Source organism: Tetrao urogallus (assembly GCF_951394365.1).
Source record: "Tetrao urogallus genome assembly, chromosome: 5".
In the NCBI taxonomy this organism is placed as follows: Eukaryota; Metazoa; Chordata; class Aves; order Galliformes; family Phasianidae; genus Tetrao; species Tetrao urogallus.
The window spans coordinates 23,751,813-23,767,175 of record NC_136818.1 but is presented as its reverse complement, the minus strand read 5'-3'; the positions used below and the strand labels follow the sequence as shown (position 1 = coordinate 23,767,175).

The following is a 15,363-nucleotide window of genomic DNA, read 5'->3' as shown; positions in this document are numbered from 1 at the left end:
TCAGGCGTGGGCAAGGCGCACAGGGTAGGCCACCATGTTGTAGCTGTCCCAGGCAAAGAGCCGCCGCTCCGCCGGGTTGTAGTCCACCATGCTGAGGTACTGGAAGCGGTTCTCGAAGGGGATGCTGAGGCTGCGGCTGGTACTGGTGGTCGTGTCGTAGGCAAAGTTGACGGTGGCATTGGGTGCGGAGTAGCTACTGACAGTGTACAGAGTCCCGCAGATGATGAAGGAGTTGGCCACCGACTGCTTGCGGATGTTGGTCTCCCAGGTGCGCTGGATCTCCAGCGTCTCAGGGTCCAGCTTGGAGAGGACGATGGCTCCCTTGGCCTTCTCGGTGCTGTACACCACCCACAGCCCGGTCTCATCCACCGCCAGGTCGATGTCAGTGTAGCCACCCCACGAGTAGGGATACTGCCCATGGTAGCCAGCACCGGGCAGCTCCCGCTCAGCAGAGATGGCCTCAGCCCGCAGGTCGTAGCGAGCCAGCGCGCGGGAGCGGCGCGGCTGGAAGAAGAGCCCGCCACGATAGACGACAGCCCCGGTGCTCTCCAGGGGCCGTGGCAGGACGTGCACCTTGGCGGGATAGCCGCGGGCCAGCTGCTCGGCCGCCTCGTACTGGAAGAGCTGGCGCACCTCCGTGCCCACCGTGTCCACGCGCCATGTGGTCTCCCGCGTGAAGGGCGCCACGGGCTCGGGGTCCTTCATCCACACCCCGTATTTGCCGGCGATGGTGTCGGCCCGGCCCAGCACCACCGGCTCCCCCACCCATGCCAGCTCGCCGCAGCCTGTGGGGACAGCAGGAGGGATGCGTTAGGGCCGTGGTCGTGCGGGACCCCGGGGCTCCCCCAGCCCCAGTTCTCCCCGATTCCCCTGCGATTCCCCACACCACTGCCCCAAGGCCCCCCAGCCCAGTCCCAGGGCTGTACCTGAGTCCTCAGCTCGCGGGCGGCCGAGCGCCGTCTCCTCCAGCAGCCGAGATGCAGGGAGCTCCGTCCTCTCCGACTTCAGCTCCTGGTAGCTGAGGGGCTCCGGTTCCCACCTGGAGGCTGCGGGGGGTCCAGGCAGCCAGGTGAACCCCAGCACCGAGCCCCCACCCCCCAAAAATGCTAACGTCTTTCTCAGGAGCCTGGTGCCCCGAGCTGGGGCACATCGGTGACCCAGGGCTGAGGGACACTGCCGACCCCGTCGTTCCCTCCCCAGGAGTTTTATTTCCCTTGGGTGAATCCCAGGGACCCCAGATTCGTGTGGTCCTCCCCACGCCGAGGTGACCAGCAAACAGCCCAGGTATGGAGACAGGAAGAGGGTCCGGGGGTCCCCAGGCCAGGCACTGTTCCTTACAGTGGGTGGGCACTGTTCTAAGGGGCGAAAGCAGATGCCCCAGGTGGGAGCACGGGCTGCAGGGTGGAGGGGGGGGGACAAAGGGACCCGAGGGCATGGGGAGGATGTAGGATTTGGGGTGAGGAGGGGATGCCCACAGATTCCCATCCCCCAGCACTGACCTTTGCTGGCAGAGCGCGGGGCGTCGCGGCCAGGCACCCCGCCTGTGCCGGAGGGGCAGCGGGTGGCCCTGAGCCGGGCGATCTCCTGGGCGCTGCTCTCCAGCCGCCGGCCCAGCTCCTCTTTCTCCCTCTCCAACCTCCCCTTCTCCTCCTCCAGCCGCTCCTTGGCCCGCTGCAGCTCCTCGCAGCCCCCCGGGGCCGCTCGCTGAGGGCCTCGCGACCACATGCCACTCACATCAGCCCCCCTCGGCCCCGAGCCCCCCAAACCTCCCGCTCCCTCCAGGCGGTTCAGACGGGCGGTGAGCGCGGCCAGCTCCTCGCGCAGCTGGGCTACGCCGCCAGCCTCGGGGCAGCTGGCCTCGCCGGGGCTGGCCACCGTGAAGCTGTAGGTACATCGCCCGCTGGCATCGTTGCCGCGCCGCAGCAGGGCCGCGGGGTCCCCGCTAGCGCTCAGAGCGAGGCCCCCCGCCAGCAGCAGCGGCACCCAAGCACCCGGCATGGTCCCTCTCACCGCCCCGCGCAGCTCGCCCGCCTTTATAGGGCCGCGGGAACCTTCCAGATCCCCGCGCTCCCCCCGTGCCGCCCGCTGGCAAAGCTCCGGCAGCGTGCGGTGGCCGAGGCCAAAATATTTGCGCGGCCGCGTGCCAAGGCTGCGGCGGGGAGGCGAGACCGGGGCCGGGGCGGCGGAGACCCCCGGGGGACCCCGGGCGCCGTACGGGGGGGGGTCCGCGCCGCGCCATTCCCAGGCACCGGGGCCGCTCCCCGCACCGCCCCCCGTGGCGGCGCCGCTCCTGTCGGCGCCCATCGTCAGCTCGGGGCCGCACGGCTGCCGGGCACGGGGGTCCCACAGCGCGCTTTTGTGAGTTGGAGAGGGGGAAGAAAAAGCAGGTGGAGAAGCGCCGAGGGGCAACGAGCCCGGGCCGGGAGGTGGAAATTTCCCCGCTGCGGAACGTTGGGTGCAGTTGGGCGCGGGGTGGGGCCGCACGCGGCTAGCCGGGCAGCGCTCCCGGGACCCCGTCGGCGGGCATCCCGCAGGCCACGCCCACGACCGCAGGCCACGCCCCTCCCGCGGTGGATCGCTCGGCTCTCGGCGGAGCGCAGAGCGGTCGATGGCGCAGACCGGTTCCCGTCGCGGCGGCCATTTGCCGCCGGCCCGGCCCGCAGCCCGCTGAGGGGCCGTGCTCGTCCTCCAGGCGCTCCTCCCGGCCCCCTCCGCCGGCGGGGATCATGCCGCCCAAGTTCAAGCGGCACCTGAACGACGACGAGGTGACGGGCTCGGTGAAGAGCGAGCGGGTGAGTGCGGCCGGGCTCGCCGCGCTCCGCAGCGCCTGCAGCTTCGGCTCAGCCCGCGGGCGGAAGGGCCGAGCCGCGGCGTGCCGCGCGGGGCTGGCCGGGTGCTGCCGCGCGGTGCTCCTTATGTCTGCTGTCACCGCAGTCGGTGGTAGGCCCGCGTTACCGCGTGCCTGCGATGCTCGGGGCGGTTGGTCACGGCATGGCACTGCGCGTCACCCCTTGGGCCCGGAGCGCTTCCGTAGCTGGCCCGGGTGTGGATTCTGCCCGCTGTGTTGCAGTGCTGCCTGCTGCTGTGTCGTAGGGTGCGTTACTGACGCACGGGGTCAGGATCTGAACCTGCACAGATAGACCAGTTGGTAGAAATGCACTTTGGTTTATGAACGGTGCTGTAAGCGTTGCCCGGCTGTGGTTCAGGACATCGGTCTATGCTTTGCAGAGCTGGCAAACGCCTCCTGGGTGCTCTGACTGCATGGAGGCATCTCTGCAGGGGGGAAACAGCACAGCTATCTGAAAAGTAGCACTGGTATTCTCACGAGGGGGCTCACCAGTGCCCTGTGCTTAGAAGATGCTGGTGGTGTCCTGAAGTCTGGAAGGTCGTGTGAAATGGCGGATATTGATGGTGCTTTTCTTTGTTCACAGAGGAACCTTTTAGAGGAGGATTCAGATGAAGAGGAAGACTTTTTCTTGTGAGTTTCTGAACAGATGTAGGGCATATGATGTTTTAACTGCCTAAAGCACTAAGACTGGTAGTGCCGAATACCAAGAGCTGCTCCCTGCCAAATATGTGGGAGCTTGCACCCTTATTTCCTTTGAGGTCACAGAGAGCTGATGGAGAGGGCCCAGAGGAGGGCCACGAAGATGATGAGGAGACTGGAGCAGCTCCCCTGCAAAGACAGGCTGAGGGAGCTGGGCTTGTTCAGCCTGGAGAAAAGAAGGCTGCGGGGTAACGTCATTGCAGACTTTCAGTACCTCAAGGGAGCCTACAAACAGGAGGGGAGTCAACTCTTTGAAAGGGTAGATAACTGCAGGACGAGGGGAAATGGTTTTAAGTTGAGGGAGGGGAGATTTAGGTTGGATGTCAGAGGGAAGTTCTTTACCATGACAGTGGTGAAGTGCTGGAACAGCTGCCCAGAGAGGTTGTGGATGCCCCATCCCTGAGGTGTTCAAGGCCAGGTTGGATGGGGCCCTTGGCAGCCAGGTCTAGTATGAAATGGGGAGGTTGGTGGCCCTGCATGTGGCAGGGGGGTTGGAGCTTCATGATCCTTGAGGTCCCTTCCAACCCTGGCCATTCTGTGATTTCCCAGAGCCTTGAAAGAAGAAATGTGACCTGTAGGAAACTGTGGTGCTCCATATCTTGAGGGACATGAGAGGAACGGGTGGGAGGCAAGAGAACCAGAAAATACTGGTTCCCTATTGTGTATCTTAGGTCTCTGATTTAAATGCATGTTTCATTGCATCTGCTATCATAATTCATGTCTTTTTCTATTGCAGGAGAGGGCCTTCCGGACCAAGATTTGGACCCAGAAATGACAAGATCAGGCAGTAAGTTCGTGTTCCTCTGTGTCGTTCAAGTAATGCTTTATGCTGACATTACAAACTCCCGCTGCTCTGCTAACAGGGTATTTTTCTGTAGTTCTGAACAGGAATGTGGCTTGTGCTTTGTTTCACCTGATTGTAATTTCACATCCCACCTGTCCATAGATAAGGAAAATCGAGTTTGTGTCAAGTTATCAAGGAATTGTGCTTTAATAGCAGCAGAGGGGTAGAACTTTATCACAGCAGCATGGTGGAATTTCCAAAGCGCGTGCTATATTTTAGTGATAATGTGGTAGAGGTGACCTGGAGATGAGCAGTGACTCAGTGGAGTTGAAGCAGCTGGAGAAACAGGAACCCTTTACAGCTGGAGCAGGATTATTGGCTATAGCAGGGCAAGAAGAAGGGAGGAACACTGAATCCTCCAAGTGAGTCATTTCCTGGGTGATGCTTGTTCTGTGCTCTGATTAGCTCTGCTCTTTCCTAAAAGGGAAGTGATGGTGATACTTAATGGGAAGGACAGGGTACTTACAGGCCCTGTTTTGTGTTGTGTTGTTGCCTTTGCTGGCCTCCACAAAGGCAGAACAGAAATCAGACTGATGACCACGCATTGATCAGTTGGGTTGTTTTGTTTGTAGCTTTAGAGTTACTCTTCATTAGGAATGTTTTTTTTCATGCCAGGAAGCAGGCAGTGCATCTCTGAGATGAGTCATTGGGAGCTAGTGTAAAATAGGCTCTTCTAGGTGAGACTTAATTAGGGAGAGCTCTGAGTTTTACAAGCCCACAGTGAAGTGATTTAATAATGATATTTTAGGAGTTTGTGGATTTGAATTGAAATTCCTAACCAAAGGAGGCAAATGGATCTTTTCAGTCCAAAAAGCGAAGTTATTTAGGTCTAAGCAGGTTGGTTTGGCAGGGTTTGTTAGCACAAACATGTGGGTAGGGGTTGTTGTTTTGTTGTTGTTTTTATCTTTACGTGGAAATGGGCAGCTAATAAAATTCATCTGGGCTCCTTCTGTTCATATTCTCTGCCCCTACGGTTCATTCACGGTCACTGGAGAGCAGTATGACTGAGATGGTGGTGGTGTGTTTTGGGATCTTCTTTGGAATTGCTACACACTATTCCATTTTCTGACCCTCTCTATTCAGTTTCTGACCTTCTTTGTCTTTCTTTGGCCCTCTCTGAACTGGACTTCAGTAAGTCTTTTGACGCTATCCCCCATAACAGCCTCATAAACAGGTTGTTGATGCTGTGGGATGGATGGGCGGACTGTGAGGCTGGCTGAGTGGGAGGGCTGGGCAGCTGACCTCCACAACTCAGCCATTCTCTGGCTTAGTGATTCACTGTCAGCTTTAGGCAGTGCTTAGCTGTGTGCCTGCTGCATTATCTTGAGAGGCAAAGTGCACTTGGGTTACGCAGGAGATGGTGGGTTGGCTGCTGCGTTCTTTGTTTTCAGCAGGCCTGTGCTCCCTCTGGGGCGTCAGGATGCTGCTGGTAGAGGTGCTCAGGTTGTTGCAGGAAGGCAGTGTGGATACAGCCTTCCTTGCGTGGTGCTGCGCTGGTCTGAAGTGAGTGAGGATTACAGCTGTGAGTGGTGTCAGCTCTATAAAGGGTATGGAAGGGGAGTTGATGTTGGCCTCTCTATCCTCCTCTGCCAGAGGGAAATTGCAGATTGACTTCCTTCTTCCCTGCGTGGCAGAGAGGGACGTGAGTTCTTCCCTTCCCACTGCGTTGGTGAGGCAGAAGGGCCATGGGAGCTTTCAGGAAGCAGGGAGGTGAAGGTGAGCACTGCAGCTGTGAAGGGGAAGGAGAAAGAAAGAATTCACGAGCTGGTGGGTTTATAGCTGGACACCAGTCACATCACAACATACACAGGGGCACAAGGCTGCTTGTCTGTTGAAGCTGGTATAGAGGATACGTCCTTTGGGATAACAAGTGGCTACATCTAAGCTCCAGTATCTAGAGCGTGTACTGTCAATTAGTATCTATCTTCTGTTCTCATCAGTATTTATTGCATCGTGTGGTAGTATTTTGCAGTATGCAGCAGCTTCTTGTTGTGTAGTTTATTCTTGAGTTTCTGATCAAACCAGCCCTTGTGCTGAATGAATTAATGTCTGTTTGTTTCTTTCTTCAGTGGAAGGGGAAAAGCAGGGTTGTGTTGCTGCTGAAACACTACAAGGAAAAGACATTTTTAAGGAGGAATTTTTGAGTGTTTGGAGAGCTGAGGCATAGTTGGGCAAAGCCAGAGTGACTGGAGCTGTATGTTGCTGGGGGGAATGAGGTGTGAAGATGTGTGTAAAATGAAACTGGATACAGGACTGGGCAGTGGAAAAAGTAATGGAATCATGGGAGCAATGGTGGAGAACGTGTTGAATGTGATGGGCAAGACTGGAAATTTTACCTAGTGTCCTTGGCAATGAAGAGACATGGGTCAGTGTGGAGAGTCTGGCAGCAGAGACCCTCGAACCTGGCTTGGCTGCAGAAGGATGTGTTGGGGGACATTGCAAACCTTGTAGGGGAAGGAGTGCTCATAGGGTTCACTAGGAGCTAGGTTGTGGTCCCTGTAGTTTTTTCATTGTGCTGACAGGGGTTACCAGCATCTCTGGCTCTGGGACTGCACCCCAGAGGCTCTGTCTGGCTACCAGCCCAGTGTTACCTCCTGGAGAGAGAAGAATCTGGGGATTGGCCTGATGGCAACAGTTGGCAGGAGCTTTCCTGGGCCTGGCTCTCATCACAGGTAGATGGATGTGCTATAGACCCCATCCATAATGCAGACTTTGCTTTGAAGGTAACACTTAAGACCTTGTTGTCATGCCTTCTTTCAAGGCTTCAAAGAGGCATCAACCACTTTGTTCCTCACAGCTGTGTTGAAGGAGCAACTTGGAAGCAGCCATTTGTGATGCAGTTCTGTGCTGACACCCCACGCTGAGGACAGCAGAGATGTGTGGGCAGCTGTGCTTTGCTGAGCACAGCCTCCTGCCTCTGCTCTGCCTGCACTGACTGGTCCTGTTGCCTTTTTCTGGGGTTACAGCCACGATAGGGGGATGTTCAGGTATAATTTGCACCAGAGTACACAACACTCTTAATACCATCGCGTTGCCTGGGGTGGAAAATAGAAGTGTGTCATGCTGGCTGTAAACAGCCACCTTAGAGACAACAAGTAGCCTTGAGCAGCCCATCCTGTGGTGTGTGCGTGGCCTGTTTACGATGTCTGAAGAATGCAGCACTGTTGTTCAGTCGCCACAACTGGCCTAGAGAGTTTTTCAGTAGCTAACTCGGTGTGTCCACAATGGAAAGGCTGCTGCTTCCCACGTTGGACCAGGCTGAGCACAAGTAGAGTCTGAACCCAGCTGAGTACTGGTGGATCTCTTCCTGCTGCTCTGACAGCGTGCACTTGCTGTCCTTGTTAAAAGCATATTGGCAGTCATTGGTTGGAAACAAACTTTGTGCTTTCGTCTTGCTGGCAGATGTCTAGTCTACTTTATTTCTATTGGAAATGTATCAGGAATTAAATATATGAAATGTGTCAAAACTCAACAGCTCCTGGATGGGAAATATGCTTCATATTAGGCAATTTGTTCTTTCTTGCCAAATAAAACAAGAAAATATTTTCCAATTGATGTGACTTAAGTTTCCAACCTCAGGCGTGCCAAACTAATGTGAATTGATGCATAGGTTGTGCATCTTTCAGCCCTTTCGTGTAGAGGCTTTTCTTGTTTTGGTGATAGGTGGGAGACGGTGGAAAGCAGGAATGGGCTGCTGGTGGTTGAGGCACTGTGTGGGACCCTGGAGATCAAAGTTTCATTCTCTGCTACAATCCCTTCCTTTTTTTTCCCTGGCTTTTCTCTTGCATCAGATATCTGACAGTATCAGGGTGCTCAAACATGTCTGCTTTCCATGAGGGAAAACTATATATATCTATGGAAGTTTAGGCCTTGATTTCTCTGTCTCTCCATTCCCCATCTGTGAAACGTCTTACTTCTGCTAGCAGCATAGCAGGGCTGTGGCAGACACAGGCACGCAGCAGTTCTCCAGCACCTCAGGTCAAAAGAGGTGGGATGCTGAGGTGCAGCTTGGTTAGGGTCTGAGCCCCCTGGACCTCTTTAAATGCTGGGCACAGTAGGTTGGGTTAGCTTACAGACCTCTGCCCTGCTTCGCCTTAATACCTCGGGGTGCCCTGGGAGTGCAGCAGTACTTGTGTTACACCGTGCAGGCTGTGGGGCACAGGTGGCACTGCGCTGCACCGGGCCCTGGTGTGCTCCTGCTTGCTGATTGTAGCAGGACAGTTTGCCTACAAATCTGTTGTGAGAGGAAATCTCTCTATTTTGAATCCAGTAAATGTTTTCAGAAATATTTACATACTAAGAATGTGTAGTCTTCTGCCTGTGAATCTGATGTTTAAATCCTCAGTTTTTGCCAAGTTGGCTTGCTTGGGGTAGCAGATGTTTCTTCTTCCCTCTCTCACCCCAGGCTCTGTCAAAGTTGCTTACAGCTCTGAGCTGGGACTTGTCTGTTGTGGTTGTGCCAAGGGGAAGAAATTCCCTTGCAGAACGTGCTTCCTATCTCATCACCCACTGCTCCAGAAGAAGAATGCAGGGTTGTGAATCCCTGTTTGGGCTGGACACTGTGACATGAGCTTCCTGCCCACGTGCTCGGTGCCCCGTGTGCACACCTGCTGCTCACCTTTCAGAATGAATGGTGGGTTGGGATAGGCTCAGGACAGGGTTCTGCTGGGAAAGGGCAGGGAATTTTCTGTGCCTTTTTCCTCCAGGTAGGAAGCTCCTAATGAAAGGCAGGAGCTGCTGCTGCACGCCATAGGAAAGGAACCTGCCTTCCCCATTAGGTGGATGCAGGGATAGACATTGTGATACTGCGTGGGGCAGGCAGGTTCCTTTCCTATGGCATTCTAAGTACAATAAATTTCTTAGGTGTGCTTTTGAAATCCAGCATATGCTGTGTGAGGGCTGATGAGTCAGAAATTGGCTTTAGAGGGTTCCCCTGCCTGTTCCAACTGTAGAAGCTGCAGTGCAGAGGCACAGCGAAGCCTGACCTGCAGTGCTAAGGCATGAAGCCCCTTCATACTGCTGCTTGCAGCTCCATGGAGCTTTGTGTGTGTGAAGCTTTCATATATTTTAGTGACTTTCCTTGCCTGTTTTTGGAAGGATAAGTGAATGTATGCCTTTCCATTGAAGCTGCTATGGCGTGTTGTAGCTGTTCCTTGTGTGTGCATCTCAGTGCAAACGTCTCCTCGGTGAGAGGCACATAGCTGCTAGGGAGACAAGAGAATTAGGTCAGTGTGAACCAGAACTCAGTGTCTTTTAATTAGAGACACAGCAGCTTCTATTTAGATAGAACTTTGGCCGAGGCTCAGGAACGGGGCCCTGCTCCTTGTTCTGCAGGGCCCCAGCCTTGGGCATGCTGCTCTGGATCTCCTTTGGCCCCATTTCTCCAGGCCGTGGTGCACATTATGCTGTTCTCTTCTTACCAGGTGCTCTGGGACTAGATGCCGTGCAATTGATCTTTAAGTGTTGAGTCTGCTGCTGCTGTAAATAAAACAAGAAAATAAATAATCATTAAAAATCCATTCTGCTTTGGCAAATTATGCCTTAGAATTTTCATATCTGAAAGATGCAGGTGGGGAGGAGACGGTTTGCAGTGACGCAAAGAGGAAGGAGGGTTACTTGGGGAGCATGGTGCAAATGCTGAAGTGGTAGTGCCCTCAAAGGGAAGAGCTGCCAGTGGTGAACACTCAGTGCATTTCTAATATATTTCAAGTATTTAAATATTTTAAAATCAGCGTAGCTTGAAGAGTGGAATGTAAGACTTCGTGCAGAGCGAGTGATCTGGAGCTATTTCTGTTTTGTTGCCTTGTGTGTGGGGTTGCCTCCAAGACATTGCTGTTCCCTCTTACTCTGTGGGATCGGTATGTCTCCGACGTACCCTATTGTCTCCCCAGGGCCCCGAGAAATCTTTTATTTCTGTCTCCAGGAAAATACAAGTGTATCAGCTCCAAAATACAAACCGGACTGCAGCAGTATTTTTCCACCGGCAGAATTTTTCTCTCTCACCAGTGTGGCTTTTTTATGGAGTGAATAAATGCATTTATAATAACCCCGCGGGTACGATTTAGGCTACCGTTCACTGAAAGGACTACCCACGAGTTGTGTAACTGTGAGAAGATGGATTGTAATGAGTTGGTTCAGTTCACGTCAGCCATTTCTTTTCTGTCCTGTCGATGCCCCTGCCAGAGTGGGTTTCATTTAGCAGCTCAGTTTCTGGGCAGGGGAGCATATCTTGCTTTGATTCCGATCCAAGTTATTTAGCGAAGGTGCAGTGCTGAGTTCTGTAAAGTCTACAAAGATAAGGTGTGATTATTTTTTCTATTTTTTCCCCTCTTTGATGTGAACTCCTCTACAGCAGAGGCACCCACCCACAGTGCCTTTTCTAGCTGCAGGGTTTCCACCAGTCCAACTGCAGAGCATTTTGATGTTCCAGCTCTGCACTGAAGCTGTATAGTTTAAATTCACAAACAGATGAGTACTTGTGAAGGTGGTTGCCACACACATCATGTGTTTGCATTGCTATGCCTGCCCCCGATGGGAAGGTGCCCCACTTGTGCTGACTTTCTAAGACTCTCTTAGAGCCCCTTGCATTCCTCTGCACTGTCTGGGATTGCCAGACATCCACCCCACACAGTGCCATGCCTCTCAATTTTCTCAGCATCCCATCGGCCTCCCTCCACTGTTGTCCCCTTCGATTTTTACCAGAGCTCCCCAGACCCCATGACGTGCAGCTCAGAGTGAGGGCTGGTGCTGCACTGTGCAGCTGATGGGGTGTGCTTGCTGCTACTCATGCTGCTTTTGCTTTGCTCTGCTCTAGTGTCCAGAACCAGGTGGATGAAGTCATCGATGTTATGCAGGAGAACATCACAAAGGTGATTGAAAGAGGCGAGCGGCTGGATGACCTGCAGGATAAATCAGGTGTGATGATAAATGCTCTGCTGTCTTATCCCTTTCCCTGCACCTCTTCCTCACAGCTGGACAAGGTTATCTGATTTCAGCTCAGAAAGTATCCAGTGACAGACATAGGCTTGTATGTCTTTTCTGCTTGGGAGTGGTTTCCTGGCCTTGGGCTGCAGAGCTAGCTTTATGCCTCCAGGTTCTCCTTTCCACCTTCTACTGCTGTCCTGCACAGCCCCAGCCCATGCTTACTGATGTCTGTAGATCACCCACTGGTACCTCACCCTTGTGTGGTTGGTTGCTCAGCAGCCTTTGTGTAAGGCTCTAACCACCCCATGGGAATCAGTCCCTCCTCTCTCACTGCAGCTGCCCGTTGGGCTCCTTTTGCATACTCAGCATCCAGCTGGTGCTCAGCCATCCAGGTTTACCCCTGTGCTCAGCATAGCCCAGTGTGTTGTCACTGCAGTGATGTGAAGTCAGCCTTGGAAAAGATTTAGGCTTGGAAATGCCCAGGCTTTAGTTTGGAGGCATTTGGATGCTGTGACCTAGTTGGTCCTTCAATCTAATGTAGGTTGGTCTGTCTCATGTCAGCCCTGAGCACTTCGGCCATCTGCTGCTTGCTGGCTTGCAAAATGAATTCCTTTCCTCAGAGGGCAGCCAGGACAAAGGGGGCTCAGTAGAACCACAGGTCTGTGCTCCCTGGCAAGGGGCTTCCTGTTGGCATCCCCTGTGGCTATGTGGAATCACACTGCAGTTGGTCTTCTCCCTTAATGCCAAGTTTGCTGCTTGAAACTAAGTGGGGTTTGTGGGATGAGTGATAGACTGTGTGCACTACTGAATTGCCTCTATTTTTTCCTTCAACAGAGAGTTTATCAGACAATGCAACAGCATTTAGCAACAGAGCCAAACAGCTTCGAAGGCAGATGTGGTGGCGAGGCTGCAAGGTGAGCAAGAACTGGAATGATTTTCTTCACACAGGTCCTTTAGCCTCTGGGCCAAACAACAGAGTCAGTTTGTGTGCCAGGAGCGCCACAAGGGAACAATTTAAGCTAGAGAGAGAGTGCCTGTCCTGTTGGTTTGTTGTAATAGTGTGAACAGTGCAGGCTTGAGTGCCTTGGAGGCACACATGGAGGTGGTGCAGCTGGTATAGGAGCCATCTGGAGGTATCTCATGCTTGCTCCCTAGGGATCTTGGATTCAGTTAGCCAGGCTGGATGCTGGCCGTGTGAGATGAGGAAGGATGTGGTGATCCTGGCAAGATGATTTGAAGCCATCCTCCCTCCTGAGCTGGCTGCTTGTGCTTTGCAAGGGAGAGCATCTGAGCTTTGAATTGGCTCCCTCTCCCTATTTCTTCTGATGGAGACTGATCTGTCCAGGCCAAGGCATCCCTTCTCCTCTGCAGAGTCAGGAAGGCATCATATTGGGGCTTTCTGCTAAGTTTGTGTACAGCAATTTCCAGACATATTTCTCAGCAGAAATTTGTCATGGGAAGTTTCTGGCTGCTTGAAAGTAGGTACTGGTGGAAAAAAGAGTTTAAGCATTTTTCTAGGTGAAAAGATGCAGGAGCTACGCAGGGTGCCACATGTAACACGTGTCTGTGCTCCTCTTGCAGATGAAAGCAATCATAGTGCTGGTGGCCATCGTCGTCCTGCTCGTGATCATCAGTGAGTAGCTCCAGGTCACCCCATTCATTCTAGCACTGAAATTCTCATTGCACTGCACACTGAGTGACACTGTTGCTGTTGTCCCTCAGGGCAGAGCACCTGAGTTCCTCCCATTGGGCTTCACTCTGTTCAGTAGTTATAACTGGTGTCTGTAGCCCGCACCATGCTTCTCTTCTTCAAAGCTTAAATGTACATGCAGAGGAGCAAGCTCAAGCCAAGTCGTATGGGCTGTTGCCAGCATTGTGTTGCCAACACTGTACTGATAGAAGGTTGGCACAGGTCAGTGCCAAGGCTGTGTGGCTGGTAAGAGTAGGTAGAAAGGTTTCAGACCAGAGCAGTGTCTTCCAAACACCTCTCCATGTCTATCAGCCGTTTTGCAATAGGCCTGCTTCCAGAAAGTGCTCCTTCCTAAAGGAGCCAGGCTGCTTCATTTTCTACATAACAGGTAATAACGAGAGCATATTTCTTCTGGAGATGCGGGATGGGAAGTAATTCAGCACTCTGCGTGCTAAAGGACATGCCCCAGGGGTTCAGGCAGCCCTGCACAGTAGTGCAGCTTTTCTGTGCCACTGGGTCTGGAGGGTTTTCTTCCCACTGACTGTTGTTGGAGGCATCTCTGTAACAGTTCTTGTGCTGCCCTTCAGCAAAATCCTCGTGGCCTGTTGTCCTGCTGATGCACAGCTAGGAGCAGGAGAAGCAGAGCTGGCAGCAAAGAGAGACTGATGGAAAATCCCATCTGGTTTAATTTTGGGAAGCTGGAAGGAGATGAAGGTGGCAGGAAATGTTGTCTAGCATGTGTGCTGGCAGCTGCTTGCATTGGCTCGAGCTTGAAGACACACTTTCCCTTGTGGCTGCTTGGTGTTTGTCACCGCAGGGATGAGGGGTTCTCTCTCTGTCAGTGTCACTGTTGCACGTGAAGGTGTTTGGCTGAGAGCCTGTTTGTGTTTTATTTTCCAGTACCCATAGTCCTGAAGTACCATACCTGATGGTGGGTCAGCTGGAGGCTTCGGTGGAGCTGGCTGTGGGATAAACAAACTGCTGTGTAACTTAAGTGAGATATCTGTATATAGCTTTAAAGTTGTTTTTCTCCAAGGAGCAAGGAGGCAGCGGCGGCAAGTAGCCAGTTCTAACAGAGCATTTTGAGAACTGCCAACTGACCCTTTCTTATTTTATTTTTTTTTCTTTGGTCAAGTACCTGCTCCTGCTGCCAGACTTTTATAACAGAAGATTCATTTCCCAAACTGCCTGCTTTGTGGAATGCTGAGTCTCTGATTTGGAGCCATCTACTTGCCACTGCGGTTTATCTGTATATATGGTTGAGTTGTAAAAATACTTCAAATTTGAGCAGTTCCTTGCTTCCTGCTGTGGAAGGCAGAGGGGACTCTGTCTTTTCATCGGGGTGAAGGAGGAGAAGAATATCTAGGGAAACACACCATTATGTTCCAGGAGACTGACCCTTCTGTGGAGAACTGTAGGGGTATTGTTTTTCTCATGTTACAAAAGAAAAAAAATAATAGTTAAGTTTTACAATCCATGGGAATGCACAAACTCAGTGTTTTCGGTTATTGCTGCTTACAGATGTGACTAAAGACATTCCAGTAAACCTATTTTTGACTGTACATGTGAAGTTACTGCACTTGCCTTCTCTCAACTGCTGGGAATCCCCAGGAACGGAGCTGTGTTGGTGTTTTCATAACCAGAAGGAAGAAGCATGTAAAGTCCAGCTCTCTGTTATCCCAGTGATACAAGACACAGCAGGAAGATGGCAACTGTCCCTATATCGGCCCAGAATAAACCAAGCCCACTTTATACTGAGAGCCCTTCACCTTGGTGCTGTCAGTGGTGGTGGTTGTGAATTGCCAGCTTGTTTTGTTTCCTTGCAACCGAGTGGGGCAGGGGCTGTGTCCAAGCCTGGCAGTTTGGTGTGGTGTGGGCTGTAGTGCTGGACTAAATGGGAGTGAATGTCCTCCATCCACAGGTAGGACTGTTTTGGCACAAGAGCCATGAGTCCCCTTCTGTTTGACTGCAGCATGGTCTCAGGCACTGGTGGCATTTCTGTCTGCACTTTATTTTGTGACTCTAGTTCCTTCCTGCACTGAGCCTAGAACTTTAGCTGAAATCACTCTCCTGTTTTTTCTCACTCTCCTGGTTCTTGTGCTGTTTCTTTTCTGCTGACGAGAGGAACATTGTCCTTCCTAGTCTGTGTCTGAAGGAATTTTACTGGGGCAGAAGGGGAAATAGTGTGCCCCCGAGAATTTCTTATGCCACCACCCAGCCTTCCCTTATGGACCTGCGCCCAGGACCTCGTGCACAGTTTCCACCTGAGTGGTGGTGCTGCTCCATGCAGAGAAGAGGATTAGAAGTGAGCACAGCAGGCTGGAGTGCTAGATGTGATTACAAGCTCTACTTGCTCTG

At 52.8% G+C, this 15,363-nt stretch overlaps 2 protein-coding genes across 2 annotated transcripts; one reads left to right on the top strand and one right to left on the bottom strand.

The window, feature by feature from the left end:
* MYOC (myocilin) lies at positions 1–1,998 on the bottom strand (the record flags this gene model as incomplete). Its single annotated transcript, XM_079535794.1, has 3 exons — positions 1–785; positions 927–1,046; positions 1,500–1,998. 3 exons carry the CDS (start codon positions 1,996–1,998, stop codon positions 1–3), a joined length of 1,404 nt encoding a protein of 467 aa, XP_079391920.1.
* A 728-nt stretch (positions 1,999–2,726) lies between these two features.
* VAMP4 (vesicle associated membrane protein 4) lies at positions 2,727–14,167 on the top strand (the record flags this gene model as incomplete). Its single annotated transcript, XM_079535803.1, has 8 exons — positions 2,727–2,792; positions 3,432–3,478; positions 4,284–4,334; positions 11,206–11,306; positions 12,150–12,229; positions 12,897–12,948; positions 13,906–13,999; positions 14,141–14,167. The coding sequence occupies 7 exons, from the start codon at positions 2,727–2,729 to the stop codon at positions 13,932–13,934; spliced, it is 426 nt and encodes a 141-aa protein (XP_079391929.1). The 3' UTR covers positions 13,935–13,999; positions 14,141–14,167.
* Positions 14,168–15,363: the final 1,196 nt, after the last annotated feature.